At 45.4% G+C, this 16,482-nt stretch overlaps 1 protein-coding gene across 2 annotated transcripts in view; it reads left to right on the top strand.

Moving 5' to 3' along the window:
• Positions 1-10,279, top strand: part of LOC140410233 (NACHT, LRR and PYD domains-containing protein 3-like) — a 113,031-nt gene extending 102,752 nt beyond the window's left edge. For both annotated transcript variants that reach the window (XM_072498186.1, XM_072498185.1), the window contains exons 10-13: positions 1,496-1,666; positions 2,731-2,901; positions 7,537-7,704; positions 7,866-10,279. In XM_072498186.1, coding sequence (XP_072354287.1) covers positions 1,496-1,666; positions 2,731-2,901; positions 7,537-7,704; positions 7,866-7,962 — 607 coding nt within the window. In that variant the 3' untranslated portion in view covers positions 7,963-10,279. The remainder of the gene's footprint in view (positions 1-1,495; positions 1,667-2,730; positions 2,902-7,536; positions 7,705-7,865) is intronic.
• Positions 10,280-16,482: the final 6,203 nt, after the last annotated feature.

The raw sequence follows: 16,482 nt of genomic DNA, 5'->3' as shown, positions 1-16,482 counted from the left end.
TGTGATGTCACTTCAGTGTTTTTCCCCCACAATTTGAAATGTTATTTGTATCACTTACCTTCCCGGGATGCTCTCTGGATCTCTCTCTGCAGATTACCAGTTACAAAGCCAGAAGAAAGAAAACAAAACAAAACGGGAAAAGCACCTCCTCCTACTCTGCACCGAATTACCACACTGCTCCAAATTTCAATTCTCACTCGGGCTTTCTCACTGAGGCTGTCTCTACTTCACATTCGCAAATCTTACTCATTATTAAATCATTATTAATATTATGTACAAATTCCATATTATTATCAGAGTGCTATTAATAAACATATAGTAGTTTGGTATTGCAGAATTTGAGTATCGCTGAAAAAGTCATGCTGATGTCGCTTTCTGTCTTGCACTCATCAGAAAGATAAGAATACCAAATTTCCAAGGGACTATAAATTATACTGCATGATAAACAAGGTGCTGATAGGTTGACGAGTGGATTCTGGTAGAGCCATTGACATGGAAAACGCACAAGGAACAGTTAGCCCAAAACGTTTGTTTAAATTTAATGAAGGCAAGTTGACTTTTGTTGACCTATTCCATAGAGAATCTACCAAGGGTCAGTGACCCCAAGCTTTTTATCAATTGGAAAGGTTGAATGCTTGGACAAATTCCTATTGCCTCCAGAGAACTGGGCTCTGCCTATGAATATATACAGCGTTGAGCAAGCATAAGTGAGTCTGATTCATCTTAAATTTGTTGTTGGTGTAATCCCAAGTGTGCCAAGACTTGCACTAACAATCAATTTAAAATGATTAGTCTGGTTCGCAATGCGGTTTACTTATGTTTGCTCGAAGCTCCTTATCTTCATAGGCAGGGCCCAGTCCAGTTCTCTGTAGGCAAAATAAATTTGTCTAGCCAATTTTGTCTTTTCAGTTGAACAAAAGCTTGGGGTGACTGGTGCATTTTTCACGACAACACTTTGACTGACCAGAGTTGACTTACCATCCGATCAACGTCCTGTTCCTCATGCAGTATAAATTGTTGTACCCTTTGAAATTTGGGGCGGGATTCCACAGCTATTCGCTGGCAGTGGGATTCTCTAATCCCACCGGCAGCCCACCCCCGCCCATGGGTTTCCCAGCGGTGTAGGGTGGCTTCAATAGAAAATCTCAATCACAAGCAGTGGGAGTAGAGAATCCTGCCACCAGCAAATGGCACGCCAAATTTTCTATTTTCGCTAGCAGCAGTAGCAGGGCTGACTCGCAACAGAGAATGCTGACCTTCGTATTCTTGCGTTTGTCCTGATGAGCGTAAGACAAAAAGCTTTGACAGCATGTCTCTTTTTCCAGCAATATTAATAAACACTACATTATCACTAAGATTGCAATGATGTGACTGAAAACTGCACATTCTTATTGGTGTTTATCAATATTATTACTGATAAGTATCAGTAATAGTGTTATTATTATGCATTGGGATTTCTCCTTATTTAAATTATCTCTGTGTTTCTGATCTCCAGGCTGAGTGCAGTGAGTCTCACACCCTCTTGTGCTGAGGATCTAGCTTCCACTCTCCGTGAAAACAAAGTGCTAACATTTCTAAATCTGAGTTATAATAAACTGGGAGATTCAGGAATCAAACTATTATCTACAGCCCTGAGGAATCCAGACTGTAAAATACAGCAACTGCAGTAAGTGGCATAATGTGTGAGATTATATTTGTCTTAACGGAATGTCTAACATTGAACATTATTAACATTGGTAAAAGTGCTGATGATAAGTATGGTATTTTGTTAATATTGTTATAATCCTCTGGCTGGATCCTGGGTTATGGGGAAGATCTGGCTAGGAACCAATAAGATTTTGACTAAAGTAGTTAAAGGCCGGGTTTTCCAGCTCTTACTGCCAGCGGGATCTTCTGTTCCTCCGAAGGTGACACCCTGCAGCGGATTCCCCAACAGCCCGACAGGCAAACCACACAAAACACTAGACTGTGGCGGAACTGGAAGATCCCACCGGTGGCCTGCCGATCCATCTTTGCCACCGGAAAACATGCCGCAGAGGGGAAGCCGGAAAATTCCGCCTAGGATTTGAGATTTAAGACACCTGCTAATGGATTAAAGTCACACGATTCCATGGGTTTGGAACACACAAAAATGCACCACACTACACAATAAATGACAGGTACAACTAAAAAAATGTATTCCAGGGATTTCTCAACAATCTATCCAGATGTTAGACATACTGTGAGCTAATCAATCTCACTGAAACATCATCTACCTCGCAATGTTTTCAACTTCACCTTCGAATATCTTGCCTTAGAATTATCTCCAAAAGTCACTCCAATTTGGAGAGCTTCAACAGCGGCCCACCTCACAGGGCTTCAATCTCGCTTTCCCTAGATTGCCAAGTACACTCTGGTATTAACTTACAAATAAAATTTCAGATCTTCGGACGTTCCCAAGCAGCGCACCACTGCTCGAAAGGGTTCTTCTGCCCCAATGGTCCACAGCACAGTGTCACCAACCTTCAGCTGCATTCGAGCAGCTTCCAGCCTCCTCTCCAGTCACCTTAAAGTCTACTAACTACAGCTCTTGTACTTAATTAGGACTTCTTATCCTTGCCCCTTACACTGGGACATTTCTTGGCTGACAGATTGACTCACCCAAACTGTACATCAGTAAGCTTTTTATTGCTAAGTACATCGTTTGAGTATCTCTCTCCATTTATATATATTTATTACTCTGATCCACAGGTTGTGTGATATTGGTTTCTCAGCTTCTAGTGTACAGGATCTCGCCTCTGCTCTCAGTACAAACCGGTCACTGAGGGAGTTGGACCTGGGTCATAATAAATTGTGTGACGCAGGAGTGAAGCACCTGTCTGAAGCTCTGAAGAACCAGGACTGGAGAATACAGAAACTGCGGTGAGCATCTTACTGCGCGGAGCCTTACTGCGCGGGGCCTTACTGCGCGGGGCCTTACTGCGCGGAGTCCTACTGCGCGGAGTCCTACTGCGCGGAATCTTACTGTGCGGAATTCTGATTTCAATAATTGTCCGACACCGTACACCATCAGTCAAAATCGAAGTGTGAGCTGTGGATCTTGCTGCTGAGTCAGAACATTGTGGGTTTAAGTGTAACTCCAGATGCTTTAGCAGAAATGTCTTGGCTGATACTCCAGTGCAGTATTGAGAGAGCGCTGCATGGTCACAACTGTTGTCTTTTGGATGACACGTTACATCAGAACACTGGGACAGGAGTAGGCCATTTGGCTGTTTGAGTCTGCTCCACCATTCAGAAGATCACAGCTGATCTGCTGGTGATCTGAGCTCCACATTCCTGTCTGCCCTTCAGAACTCTCGACTCCCTTGTCTAACAGCCATCTGTCTAACTCTGCTTTGAATAAGTTCAATGATCCAGCTTCTACTTCTGTCAGATATAGTTCCACACCCCAATGACCTTGGGAGAAGGAAATTCTCTTCATATCTGTCTTAATAGGGAGACCTAAGCAATGTCCCCTAGTTTTAGTCTCCCCACAAACAGAAACATCTCTAGGTATACGAGCAAGGAGTAGCCCATTGAGCCTGCTCCGCCATTTAATAAGATCATGGCTAATCTGATAGTAACCTCAAATCTGCATCATGCCTACTTCCAATAGCATATTCCCTTCCAGCCCTTGCTTAACAAGAATCTATCCATCCCTGCCTTAAAAATATTCAAAGATTCTGCTTCCACCATCTTTTCAGGAAGGAAGTTCCAATGATTCACCCCATCAAGTATCCACCCTATCAAGTCACCCCAGGATCTTGCATGTTTCAGTAATGTCACCTCTCATTCTTCTGAGCTCCAGTGGGTTTCGGCCCAACCTGTTGAATCTTTCTTCATAAGGCACCCTCTTCATCCCAGAAATGTGTCCAGGGAATCTTCGCTGAACTGCTTCTAAAGCTATTGTATCATTATTTTTTAAATTGAGGCTAAACTGTACACCAGTTGTCGTCTCACCAAGACCGTATCTAGCTGCAGTAAAATATCCCTACTTTTATATTCCATTTCCCTTACAATAGACACCAGTATGTCATTTATCTTCCCAATCACTTGCGGTGCCTGCAAATTAATTTGTGATTTGTGTACCCAGATCCCTCTGCCACCAAGTTCTAAAATCCTTCTCCATTTAAATAGTACAATGATGTTTTATTCTTCCTGTCAAACTGATCAAATTCACACTTACCCACGTTACATTTCATCAGCTAAATTTTTGTCCACTCACCTTGAAGCGATGCACATGTGTGCTGTTAGATGGATGTAAATGATACTGTGGCACTCGAGAGCAGGAGAGTTACATCCTGTGGCCTGGCCAATGTTTCTGCCCTTGTCAGCATCACTTCAACAAAAAGGATGCAATGATCGTCTTCCAATGAAACATTTAAGGACTCCCCAAAACATCCAAGAGATTGTTTTGTAAGCCACGTTGGGCCCCATGGTAATATCTAATGTTGAGAGGACAACACCAACTGATAATATAGCACCATTAACATCATGAAACTTCTGAAGATGCTTCAGAATAAGATCAATGTGACACTGAACCACAGAAAGAGATATTACATCAGATGACCAAAAGCTTGGTAAAGAGGTCAATTTTAAAGAAGGTTTTAAAGGAAAGTGAGATGGAGAGCTGCAGGGAGGCTACAGGGCCACTGCTGGAAAATGGGATTGGCCGAGATCGGTGCTTGATGGCCAACGCAGATGCTATGGGCCGAAGGGCCTTTCTCTGTGCTATAAATCTCTGCGGGTGCTTCAAAGCTTGGAGCCGAGGCGACTGAAGACATGGGGCCATAACATCTGGCTCCCCAGTGTCGCATTTGGGAGGTAAACAAATGAAGTGCTGGGGAATCTCTCTCTCAGGCTCCCAGGTAAGGGTTAACCCAGCAATGGTCCACATGGACTAACTTCCACTGGATAATTGCTCTGGGCTGGGAATCATCTGAGAAAGTGATTTACATTGCCAGTTTCGGATGTTCTCCAGTTTTAAACTCAGTTACTCTGAAAGAGTTAGAAGGAAAAGGAAAACTTTGAATGTCAGAGTAACTATTTTAAAGACCCAGACCGAGATCCACATTGCACACACCACCCCCACCTCTGCTGATGTCCAAACCCCCAACCCCCCCTACATCCCGTTCACTTACCTTTGAAACTTGCCTTCTCCCTCTCCTGGTCCCTTTAAACTCACCTGCTTTACAGCAGCTAGTGCTGTTAAAGGGAGTGGGTATCTTCCTTTGCTGCACTCCATTTACACCTTGCTGATGGAGCCCCAGAGTTGCTTCTCTGTTCCTTTCTTACCTGGCCTCAGTGAGGAAGGTGAGGCGAGTCAGGGGTTTGGAAATACAGCAAAGGTAACCCAGTGATCTCCACTCTGAGGAAGCCATGGGTCTACATAACCACCAATTGTGCAGCAATTAACATTGGGGATGGGTCAGAATTAGAGGAGTGCAGATATCCCAGAGGGTATATGTACTGGATATGATTACAGGGAAAGAGGAAAGGCAATGATGGGGTTTGACAATAAATGAGAATGTTAAAGTCAAGAGGTTGTGACCAGGTGTCAAATTCCCAGGATGAGGGTGTTGTGAGGATACAGTAAGAAGTCTGACAACATCAGGTTAAAGTCCAACGGGTTTGTTTCGAATCACTAGCATTCGGAGCACGGCTGCTTCCTCGGGTGAATGAAGAGGTGAGTTCCAGAAACATATATATAGACAAAGTCAATGATGCAAGACGATGTTTTGAATACGAGTCTTTGTAGGTAATTAAGTCTTTACAGGTCCAGACGGAGCAACTGGAGAGACGAATAATCACAGGTTAAAGAGGTGTGAATTGTCTCAAGCCAGGAGAGTTGGTAGGATTTTGCAGGCTTGCCCACCCCAGTCCCAACGCCGGCATTTCCACATCTTGTGAGGATAGATTTGGAGGGTTGGGCCTGTATTCATTGGAGTTCAGAAGAATGAAAGGTTAATTTCATTGAAACAGAAAGGATCCTAGTGGACTGAGGTGAATGTTAAAAGGATGTTTCTATTGGATGAGACTTGACAGTTTAAAAATAAAGGGACTCCCATTTAAGATGGAGATGAGTATTTTTATTCCGAGATTGTGCGTCTTGAATTTTCTTCCCCAGAGAGCCATGGAGACAGGGTCATTGAATATTTTAAGGCTGAGTTAGATCGTTTCTTGATTGACAAGTGAGTCAAAGGATGTAGAAGGTGGACAGGAAAGTGGACTTGAGGCCACAATCAGACCTGTCATGATCGTATTGAATTGTGGAGCAGGCTCAAGGGACTTGGGTTACTCCGGTTGTTAACTCATAGGTTCCCATGAGTCAGTGTCAGTCAGCAAATACAGACGTTATAGGGAAATGGGACTTGCTGCAATTTAAGGCACAGCAGTAGAGTTAAGAATGAGCTCCAGTTTAGAGGGTAGAATGTGGGAGACTAACCAGGAATGCAAGGGAATGATTGAGCCTTGAGATAATTAAAGCATGAGCGAGGATTTCAATAGCAAATAAACTGAGGCAGAGTGAAGTTGGTTATGTTGTGGAGATGAAAATAAACACCTCCGTGCTGGCAAAATGATGATGACAGAAGCTCATCTCTGGATCAAATGTAATACTCGGCTTGTAAAATCTCAGACATTTTCCAGAGAGAGGGATAGAGTCGGTAGCTAGGGAACAGGGTTTGGAGCAGGAATTGAAAAATGAAATGGTTTGAGACTTCCTCAATACTTAATTTGATTACATTTCTGCTCATTCAGTACTGAATTACGGGTGGCACGGTAGCACAGTGGTTAGCACAGGTGCTTCACAGCTCCAGGGTCCCAGGTTTGATTCCCGGCTTGGGTCACTGTCTGTGCGGAGTCTGCACGTTCTCGCTGTGTCTGTGTGGGTTTCCTGTGGGTGCTCCGCTTTCCTCCCACAGTCCAAAGATGTGCAGGATAGGTGGATTGGCCTTTCTAAATTGCCCTTTGTGTCCAAAAAGGTTGGGTGGGGTTCTGGGTTATGGGGATAGGGTGGAGGTGTGGGCTTGGGTAGGGTGCTCTTTCCAAGGGTCGGTGCAGACTCGATAGGCTGAATGGACTCCTTCTGCACTGTAAATTCTATGGTTCTATGAATGTGAAATAAGCAGTCTGATCATTTATCAACAGATCTGGTGAGGTAGAGCTAAGTCAAGACAGCTTATATGTGAAAACATAAGCTGTGATCATAAAACAAGAGGAGGAATATGCTATTCAACCCCTCGAACCTGCTCCGCCAATCAGTAATATGGTTGATGTGACTGTGGCCTTGAAACTGCATTTTCCTGCCTGCTGCCACTCCCCCATCCGCATGAACCCTTAACTCCCTTCAGATCGTGAAAGATGCTCAATAATTATAAGTCTGTCTGCCTGTCTTTTAATGTCAGTGTTCATGGTACTTATAAAAACTACATTATTAATTCGTAATACTTATAGTGATGTCAATTAGAAGTTTGGGATTTACCTCGATTCCAATTATTTCTCGTTTCTGATCTGCAGACTGGATGATACCCGTCTCACAGACTCGTGTATCACTGATCTCGTCTCTGCTCTTGGTACAAACCGATCAGTGACGGGGCTGAACCTGGAGTCAAACAACTTCACAGACCAATCCATCCCTCAGCTGCAAAAACTCATCATAAACTGTAGCAGTCTGGAGCGAATAGAGTGAGTGGCTTTTATTAAATGATTAAATTAATAATTAAAATATTAATGGGATTCAATCACTTCTTTGTAAAATATTTGTCTGTAATTGTTATTAAGATATCCCAGTCTCCCTGTTATTTTTTACTGTTGTTGAATCCTGTTCAATTTAAAATCTCTTACAGGCTGTGGAAGAATCGGTTCAGTTCAACTGGAGAAAATCGATTGAAGTCACTCCAGGGAACAAGACGAGGACTGAGTGTGGAGTTGACATCATGTTAATTTACAGACATCCCCGCTCTGATTCTCTGAACATTTTCTCTGATTCCCTGTCCCTCCCCTTTAACCGTCCGGGCTCCAGGTTGAAATCCTATTGGCCGTTTCCCAGTTTCCAGCTGGAGCTTAGTGAGGGTCATCTCCCATTGTGACATCAGAGACACAAGCAACAGGGTCACCAGACTCCACCTCCCAACCCCACAGCACTGCTAACCCTAACCCTGCACCCTCGTATACTCTCATATTTGTCATTCTTTACTGTCGGAAGATACCGAATACTCGTCTGAAATAGCAGAGGTGGAAGCTGTTCAGCTGCTTTTCTTGGCTAGTATATTTGGTCCATGCTTCGCTGCTGTAAAGGAAGATGCTGGGAATATAAGCCTGGTACACGTACAGCTTTGCATTTTCTGTTAGTTGCTGTTGGTCCACATTCGACGGATCAACTTTGTCTTGATACCTGCAGTCTTGGCAAACCTGGTGTTGATTTCAGCATCAAGGGCTAAATTGCTGGTAGTTGTTGATCGAAGGTATGTGAAGTTTTGACATTCTCTAGCGTGTTATTGATGGAAAGTGGAGCCCTGGCCCATAACTCTTCCTGAGGATTAATTTCAACTCAAATCTCTTAAGTACAAACATACACATTAGGAGGAATAGGATACTCGAGCCTGCCCCACCATTCAATAAGATCATGGCTGATCTGATTGGAACTTCAACCCCACATTCTTGCCTTCTCCTGATAACCTTTCACCCCCTTGATAATCAAGAATCTATCTAGCTCTGCCTTAAAATTATTCAAAGACTCTGCTTCCACTGCCTTTTGATGAAGAGAGTTCCAGGGACTCAACCCACTGAGGGAAACTATTTCCCCTTGTCTCTGTCTTAAATAAGCAACCCTTTATTTTTTAACAGTGACCCCTGGTTCTAGATTCTCTGACAAGAGGAAACATCCTCTCCACATTCACCCTGTCAATACCCCCAAGGATCTTAAAGGTTTCGATCATTTCACCGCCCACTCTTCCAAACTCTAGTGGATACAAACCTAATCTCTCCAACCTTTCCTCATAAGACAATCTGCCCATTCCTGGTATTGGTCCAGTAAACCTTGGGACTGCTTCTAACACATTTACATCTTTCCTCAAATAAGGAGACCAATCCTGTACACAGTACTCCAGATGTGGTGTCATCCAGCCCTGTACAACTGAAGGTAACTTCCCTACTTTTGTAGTCGATTCCCCTCATAATAAATGACCCAACTCCTCAGCTGAAGCCTGACCCCACACATCAGGCTCTGATTAGCGTCACAGTCAGTGCTCTGATTGCAACAGGTAATAATGACACTGTTGAGGGTGAATCCCCAGCTCATCTCCTCGACAGCAAACCCCTCTCCCATGTCTCCGCCACATTCACCCCCAACAACAAGTGCAAGGAACTTGTGTACCTCTTTGTCACGAAGATTGTGACAATTTGATCAACTTCCTCTGTTGAGTCATCCCCTTCCTAGCCCACCAGATCAAATTTATTTTCATGTTCCAACCTACTCTAGATCTGAACTTTCCAACATCACTCCTGTTAAAAATTACCAACGGTAAGACTTCATTTTTTAAAAATGGGACTTTTTAGATTGCCCACTCATACACTCGGTACTACTTCCAGGGGTAAATGTTAAGGGGCCAGGGGAGGGTGCCTTCACCGAGCTGGCGAATGTATTTGTGACTGTGTGCTTCTTCCTAATTCCTAATATATGCATAGATAAAGTGAGAAAAACCTAACGCAGCTAAGAGTGATGCATAGAGCCCATTTGACCAGAACCTGAATAAGTAAGCTCTTCCCAGAGGTGGAGGACAGATGTTAACGGTGCCAAGGAGGCCCGGCCAATCACGTCCACATGTTCTGGTCTTGCCCCAGACTTGCGGGGTACAGGACAGCCTTCTTCGAGGCAATGTCCAGAGTGGTGGGGATGAGGGTGGACCCATGCCCAAAAGTGGCGGTCTTTGGGGTATCAGACCCGCCAGATCTGTTCCTGGGGAGGACGGCGGACGCCCTTGCCTTTGCCTCCCTGATCACCCGCCGTAGAATCCTGCTTGGTTGGCGGTCAGCAGCACCACCTAAAGCTGCAGACTGGCTGTCCGACCTATCGGAATTTCTCCAAATGGAGAAAATCAAATTCACCATCCGAGGGTCGGAAAATGGCTTCCACAAAACATGGGAGCCATTCACCCGGTTGTTCCGGGACCTGTTTGTGGCCAGCAACTAAGTAGCCAGGAGCTAGAAAGAGGTAGCCAAGACATAAGAGGGGGGGGGGAGTAAGACACGGGGGAAAAAAAGAAAGTGTAACCAAACCCCGTGCGAGATAAAGGGGCAACAGGGAAGAAGGGGAGGGAGGGGGGGGAAAATTAGAGGAGAACCAAAAGGGAGAAAAGAGAGGGGAACACAAGCAGGGTAGAAAACACAGGGGAAGACAACGGCCACAACAAATACAGCAAGACGAAAAGAGGACGAAAGAGCGGGAAGAAGGAACGGTCCAAGGTTAAAGGTCATGCAAATGAATAATATAAAACTGACCGAAATGTAAATAGCATTAGGGGCACCAGATGCCCCCCTCCTTTGTAAAAAAAATCTTTGCTCATTTTGTGTATATTTGTATTTATACCATGTGTAACAAAACCCAATTAAAGCATTTTTTAAAAAAAAGATAAAGCTAGAAAATACTTGCACACATTTGATTTGTGTTCGTTCGCACATATTCTGTGAGAAAAAAGGGGCTTAAACATATGAGAATGCTTGAGAGATCACTAGGTGTTCTGCAGATCAAAGTTTGGGAATCCCTGAGTTAGCCAAACTTCTATCCATGCTAATATTCTACCCCAACAGCATTGACTTATTAAATAGCCTTTTGTGCAGTATCATATCGAATGCAGTTTGGAAATGCAAATATATTACATCTACTGGATTCCCTTGATCTATCCTGTTCATTACCACCTCGAAAGAATTCTCAGAAACTTTCCGGGCATGATTTCCTCTTCATGTAATCATGCTGTCTCTGCTTGATTATATTATGTATTTCTAAATGTTCTGCTCTTGCATCCTTCATAATGAACTCAAAACATTTTCCTAATGCCAGATGTTAAGCTAGCTGGCATATTGTTACCTGTTTTTTGCCTCCCTTTTTCCATGAGATCCACCTCCTGGTTCCCTCGATCCCTATTCCCACTAAAGTACTAATTACCCAACTTTTCAGCTGAATCCCCGTGTTTCCTAACAGTATAGATCGCTGCCTCTTCAGGGGTTGACCTCCTTTAAATCTTCCATCATCAACTCTGTCCTAAAAAGAATAATTCTCAACCTCTCCTTTCAAACTATTAACCAATATCCAAACTTTCTTTCCTCTTCAAAGTGATTAAATGTGCTGTTGCTTCTGAAATTCATTTTCCAGGAAGTTCATCTCTGGAACCCTCCAATCATGTTTCCATCCCTGACACATTCTCCTCCAACCCCTCTCCACTCTTGTCCAACTGGGTGGGAGTGCTCTCGCATGGTTCCATTCATAATTATCTGATCATAGCCAGAGAAGCTTCCCTTCTGGCTCCTGAATCATTCCGTCTGGTATTCCATAAGGGTCTATTCTTAGATGCTGCCCGTTAACATCATCCAAAGACGTTACGTTAGTTTTCACATATACACTGAGAATTGTGAGCTCTACCACTGCATCTCTTGACTCCTTTATTTCCTCCATACCACCCATTTGAGTGCAGCACATCCTTGGTACTGCACCTCCAACAGTGCAAGTCTTACTCTGTACTGTCCCTCAGACAGTGCTGCATTTCTCCAGTGCAGCTCCGAAGACAATTCAACACTCCCTCAGTACTCGCCCTCCATCAGCGCAGTATTCCCTCAGTATTGATTATCTGACAGTCCATACAAAGATACTGTCAAGAAATAGGTCATTCGGCCCATTGAGCCTGCTCCACCATTTAATAAAATCATGGCTGATCTGATTGTAACCTCAAATCTGCATCCTGCCTACCCATGGTAATAGTGATAATCTTTTTTAGTGCCACAAGTAGGCTTACAATGAACTAATTGTGAAAATCCCCCTCGTCGCCACACTCCGTCACCTGTTCGGGTACACGGAGAATTCAAAATGTCCAAATTACCAAACAAGCACGTCTTTTGGGACTTGTGGGAGGAAACCTGAGCACCCGGAGGAAACCCACGCAGACATAGGGAGAACGTGCACACTCTGCACAGACGGTGACCCAAGCCGGGAATCGAACCTGTGTCTGGCGCTGTGAAGCAACAGGGCTAACCACTGTGCTGCTCGTTCACAAAGAATTTACCCACCCCTGCCTTATAAATATTTGAAGACCCTCATTCCACTGCATTTTCAGTGAGAGTTCCAAAGGTTCATGAGAGAAAACATTTCACCTCAACTTCAATTTAAATGGGAAACCTAAGTGACCCCCAGTTCTAAGTTCTCCCATCCTCTCCACATCGATGCTGCCAAGACCCCTCAGGATGTATGCTTTTATCAAGTCATCTCTTGATCTTCTGAACTCCAACGGATACAAACCTCGGCTTTTCTCACAAGACAACCTGTCCCTTCCAAGCATTTGTCTGGTAAACGTCTGAACTGCTTCCAAACAATTTACATCCTTCCTTAAATAAAGTGAACACACTACACCGTACTCCCGATGTGGTCTCACTAATGCTCTAACTGAAGCATAACCTTCAAAACCATAATCTCAGCCAAGCTCATATCAAAGCTCCAAAACCTAGGACTTGGCTCCTCACTCTGCAACTGGATCCTCGACTTTCTGACCCACTGACCACAATCAGTAAGAATAAACAACAACAACACCACCTCCACAATAGTCCTGCATACTTAGCCCCCTACTATACTCCCTGTAAATACACGACTGCGTGGCAAAATTTGGTTCCAACTCCCTCTACAAGTTTACTGACGATACAAGCATAGTGGGCCGGATCTCGAATAACGGCAAGTCAGAATACAGGAAGGAGATAGAGAACCTAGTGGAGTGGTGCAGCGACAATGTATCCATCAATGCCAGCAAAACTAAAGAGCTGTTCATTGACTTCAGGAAGCAAAGTACTGTACACACTCTTGTCAGCATCAATGGGGCCGAGGTGGAGATGGTTATCAGCTTCAAATTCCATGGGGTACACATCTCCAAAAATCTGTTCTGGTCCACCCATGTAGACGCTACCACCAAGAAGGCACAACAGCGCCTATACTTCCTCAGGAAACTAAGGAAATTGAGCATGTCCACATTAACTCATGCCAACTTTTACAGATGCACCATAGAAAGCACCCTATCTGGTTGCATCACAGTCTGGTATGGCAACTGCTCGGCCCAGGACTGCAAGAAACTTCAGAGTTGTGAACACCGCCCAGTCCATCACACGAACCTGCCTCCCATCCATTGACTTCATCTACACCTCCCGCTGCCTGGGGAAAGCGGGCAGCATAATCAATGACACCTCCCACCCGGCTTACTCACTCTTCCAACTTCTTCCATCGGGCAGGGAGTACAAAACTCCGAGAACACGCACAACAGACTCAAAAACAGCTTCTTCCCAGCTGTTACCAGATTCCTAAACAACCCTCTTATGGACTGACCTGATTAACATTACACCCCTGAATGCTTCACCCGATGCCGGTGTCTACGTATTTACGTTGTGAACCTTGTGTCGCCCTATAATGCTTTTTATTTTATTTTATTTTCATGTACTTAATGATCTCAATTTCACAGGCCTGGTGGAGAAGGTGAAGGAGAATTTGGAACGTGGGACATTTGTCGTGTCCCTTTGTCGTTCGTTGGTTGGGTGCAGGAAGTCAAAATGAATATTTTGTCGCAGTTTCTGTTTTTGTTCTAGTGTCTACCGGTATTTTTGCTAAAGGCATTCTTTTGAGCCTTCACGTGCTGGGGATAATCAGCTATGAGTTTCCCACCAGTGAGTGACCCAGAAGCCTGTCTTAGACTCAATCCTACTGAGGTGTAAGTATCTGCACTGGTAGAGGGTGACAGATAACGCTGTTACGCCTTTCAATGGTGATGTCTGAGAACTCCCCCTCTGAGCTGCTCGGGTCTGTGGTTTCCAGGGAGCACAAGGATGGTCCGGGCTGCTCTCCTGATTGCATTGCAAGGTAAGGGAAATGGCATTCGTACATCACGGGGAAAAATGATGGGAGATGTTTGCTCGTGATGTTTGAGGAATGAATGTTTTTTCCTAGCTTTCTCACTTTTGCTTACTGCTCCCACTTCTCCATCAGTGCAGGTGAAGTGCTGCTCCTCCCCAGCCAGCTCAAGAGTTCTTTTCTCATGGGGAGTGAGGATGCGGAGCTCCCGCATGACTTTGGGTGGCTGTGCCCTCTCTCACAGGTTATGCTCGATATTGTCTTACGGGGACACAGCTGGGGAGAGCGTCGGTGGGAGTACTGGCAGTTCAGATTATTGAGGGGTGGCACATGTGGGACTGGATTGGGAACAGGAATGTGAGGAGCAGAGTTGAGACTGGGCGGCAGGGTAGCACAATGGTTGGCACAATTGTTTCACAGCTCCAGCGTCCCAGGTTCGATTCCTGGCTTGGGTCACTGTCTGTGCGGAGTCTGCACGTTCTCCCCGTGTGTGTGTGGGTTTCCTCCGGGCTCTCCGGTTTCCTCCCACAGTCCAAAGATGTGCAGGTTAGGTGGATTGGCCATGATAAATTGCCCTTAGCGTCCAAAAAGGTTAGGAGGGGTTACTGAGTTACGGGGATAGGGTGGAAGTGAGGGCTTAAGTAGGGTGCTCTTTCCAAGGGTCGGTGCAGACTCGATGGGCCAAATGGCCTTCTGCACTATAAATTCTATGTTTTATGTGAGGGGCACAAAGGTGGTTGGGGAGGGGACCTTGTGACAAGTGGGCGACCCACAAGATGGCTGGGTGAGAGATCACCTTGGAGGTGCGAGGGGTGTGTGAGGGGTGCATTGAGTGACTGGGTGTGACAGACGTACCATGGCCACGCGAAGAAGGTCATTCATTTCTTCCGCCTCGGAGGCCCCATTCCCGTCTGTAAGGAGATGGCACTCACTGCAGATGCTGTACTCTCCCAGGCAGGGTGGTGACCATGTTAGTGGGTCGCAACCTGGAGTGCAGGCACAGGACATCACACCTGTGCTGCACTTCATCCAGGAGTGTGGTCAGAGCTCTCTCTGAGAAACAGGATCCTGGATTTTGTGTTGCCATTCCCTCTCATGGATCTGTGCAGTGCTGGGGAGACGTTTAAATGGAGCTCCCCACTGATTGCACAGATTACGTTTACTTGGGATGAGTGGACCAGCGGGGGGTGGGGGGGGCACGAAGAGTGTGGCATGATTAACGTTGGGGGGGGGGGGGGGGTGCACGAAGAGTGTGGCATAATTAACGTGGGGGGGGGGGGGGGGGGGGGGGACCTTTTCTTTAAGGCTCAAAATTTGGTGATAAATTTGTTGGCGGGATTCACACTGTTTTTCTCGCCGGAACAGATGCTTTGCTATTTTGTGTAAGGTTCCACGCAGTGGATGGGATTTTGTACCGCTGCTTACAGCGGGCAGCAATGGAGTTGGTGAGGTGGGTACAAAATATTACGGGAAATAAGAAAAGGGGAATTGCGACGGTTCGATTTCCTGCAGCAAATGTCCCCAGTCTCTGTGGTTCCCACTGAGAAATGTTGGGGAGGGGGCCGGTTTAAATTTATTATATCCAGAGTGGGCCATTCCGCTCTAACCTCCCCGATGCTCGATAATCTGCACCCAGCGTCCCAGCATCAAGCCAGCGGGATTTACAACAACTTTTTAAAAACTGACTCGGGCCTCATTTCCGAAGGGGAAATCAGAGGTTGTCATGACTCCCACGAGGACCACGGGGAACAATCATTGGGACTCGTGGAGTACGAGCTCCCCAGGTAGGAGGCGGAGGCCACCACCCTGGGGCTGATTATAAGCAATGTGTAAATGCAGGCCCAGATCAGGGCCTGGTGAGATAAATCCTCCCAGTTGGGATTACACTGTGTAGTTTTAACCTCACCACTATTATTAGAATTCCCCCTATACCAAAAAGTGTCAAGATATTCTAAATGGTGAGCAGGGATTCTCACTCCCTGATTCCTATGCAGACTTAGGTGGGTGCTATTCGGGTCAAACTAGTGTTTCAAGTTATAAACAAAGAACAAAGAAATGTACAGCACAGGAACAGGCCCTTCGGCCCTCCACGCCCGTGCCGACCATACTGCCCGACTCAACTACAATCTTCTACACTTCCTGGGTCCGTGTCCTTCTATCCCCATCCTATTCATATATTTGTCAAGATGCCCCTTAAATGTCCCTATCGTCCCTGCTTCCACTACCTCCTCCGGTAGTGAGTTCCAGGCACCCACTACCCTCTGCGTAAAAAACTTGCCTCGTACATCTACTCTAAACCTTGCCCCTCTCACCTTAAACCTATGCCCCCTAGTAATTGACCCCTCTACCCTGGGGAAAAGCCTCTGACT

Source organism: Scyliorhinus torazame, chromosome 4 (genome assembly GCF_047496885.1).
Source record: "Scyliorhinus torazame isolate Kashiwa2021f chromosome 4, sScyTor2.1, whole genome shotgun sequence".
Classification (NCBI taxonomy): Eukaryota; Metazoa; Chordata; class Chondrichthyes; order Carcharhiniformes; family Scyliorhinidae; genus Scyliorhinus; species Scyliorhinus torazame.
The sequence above is the reverse complement of the archived record's forward strand: the minus strand, read 5'-3'. Positions and strand labels throughout refer to the sequence as shown.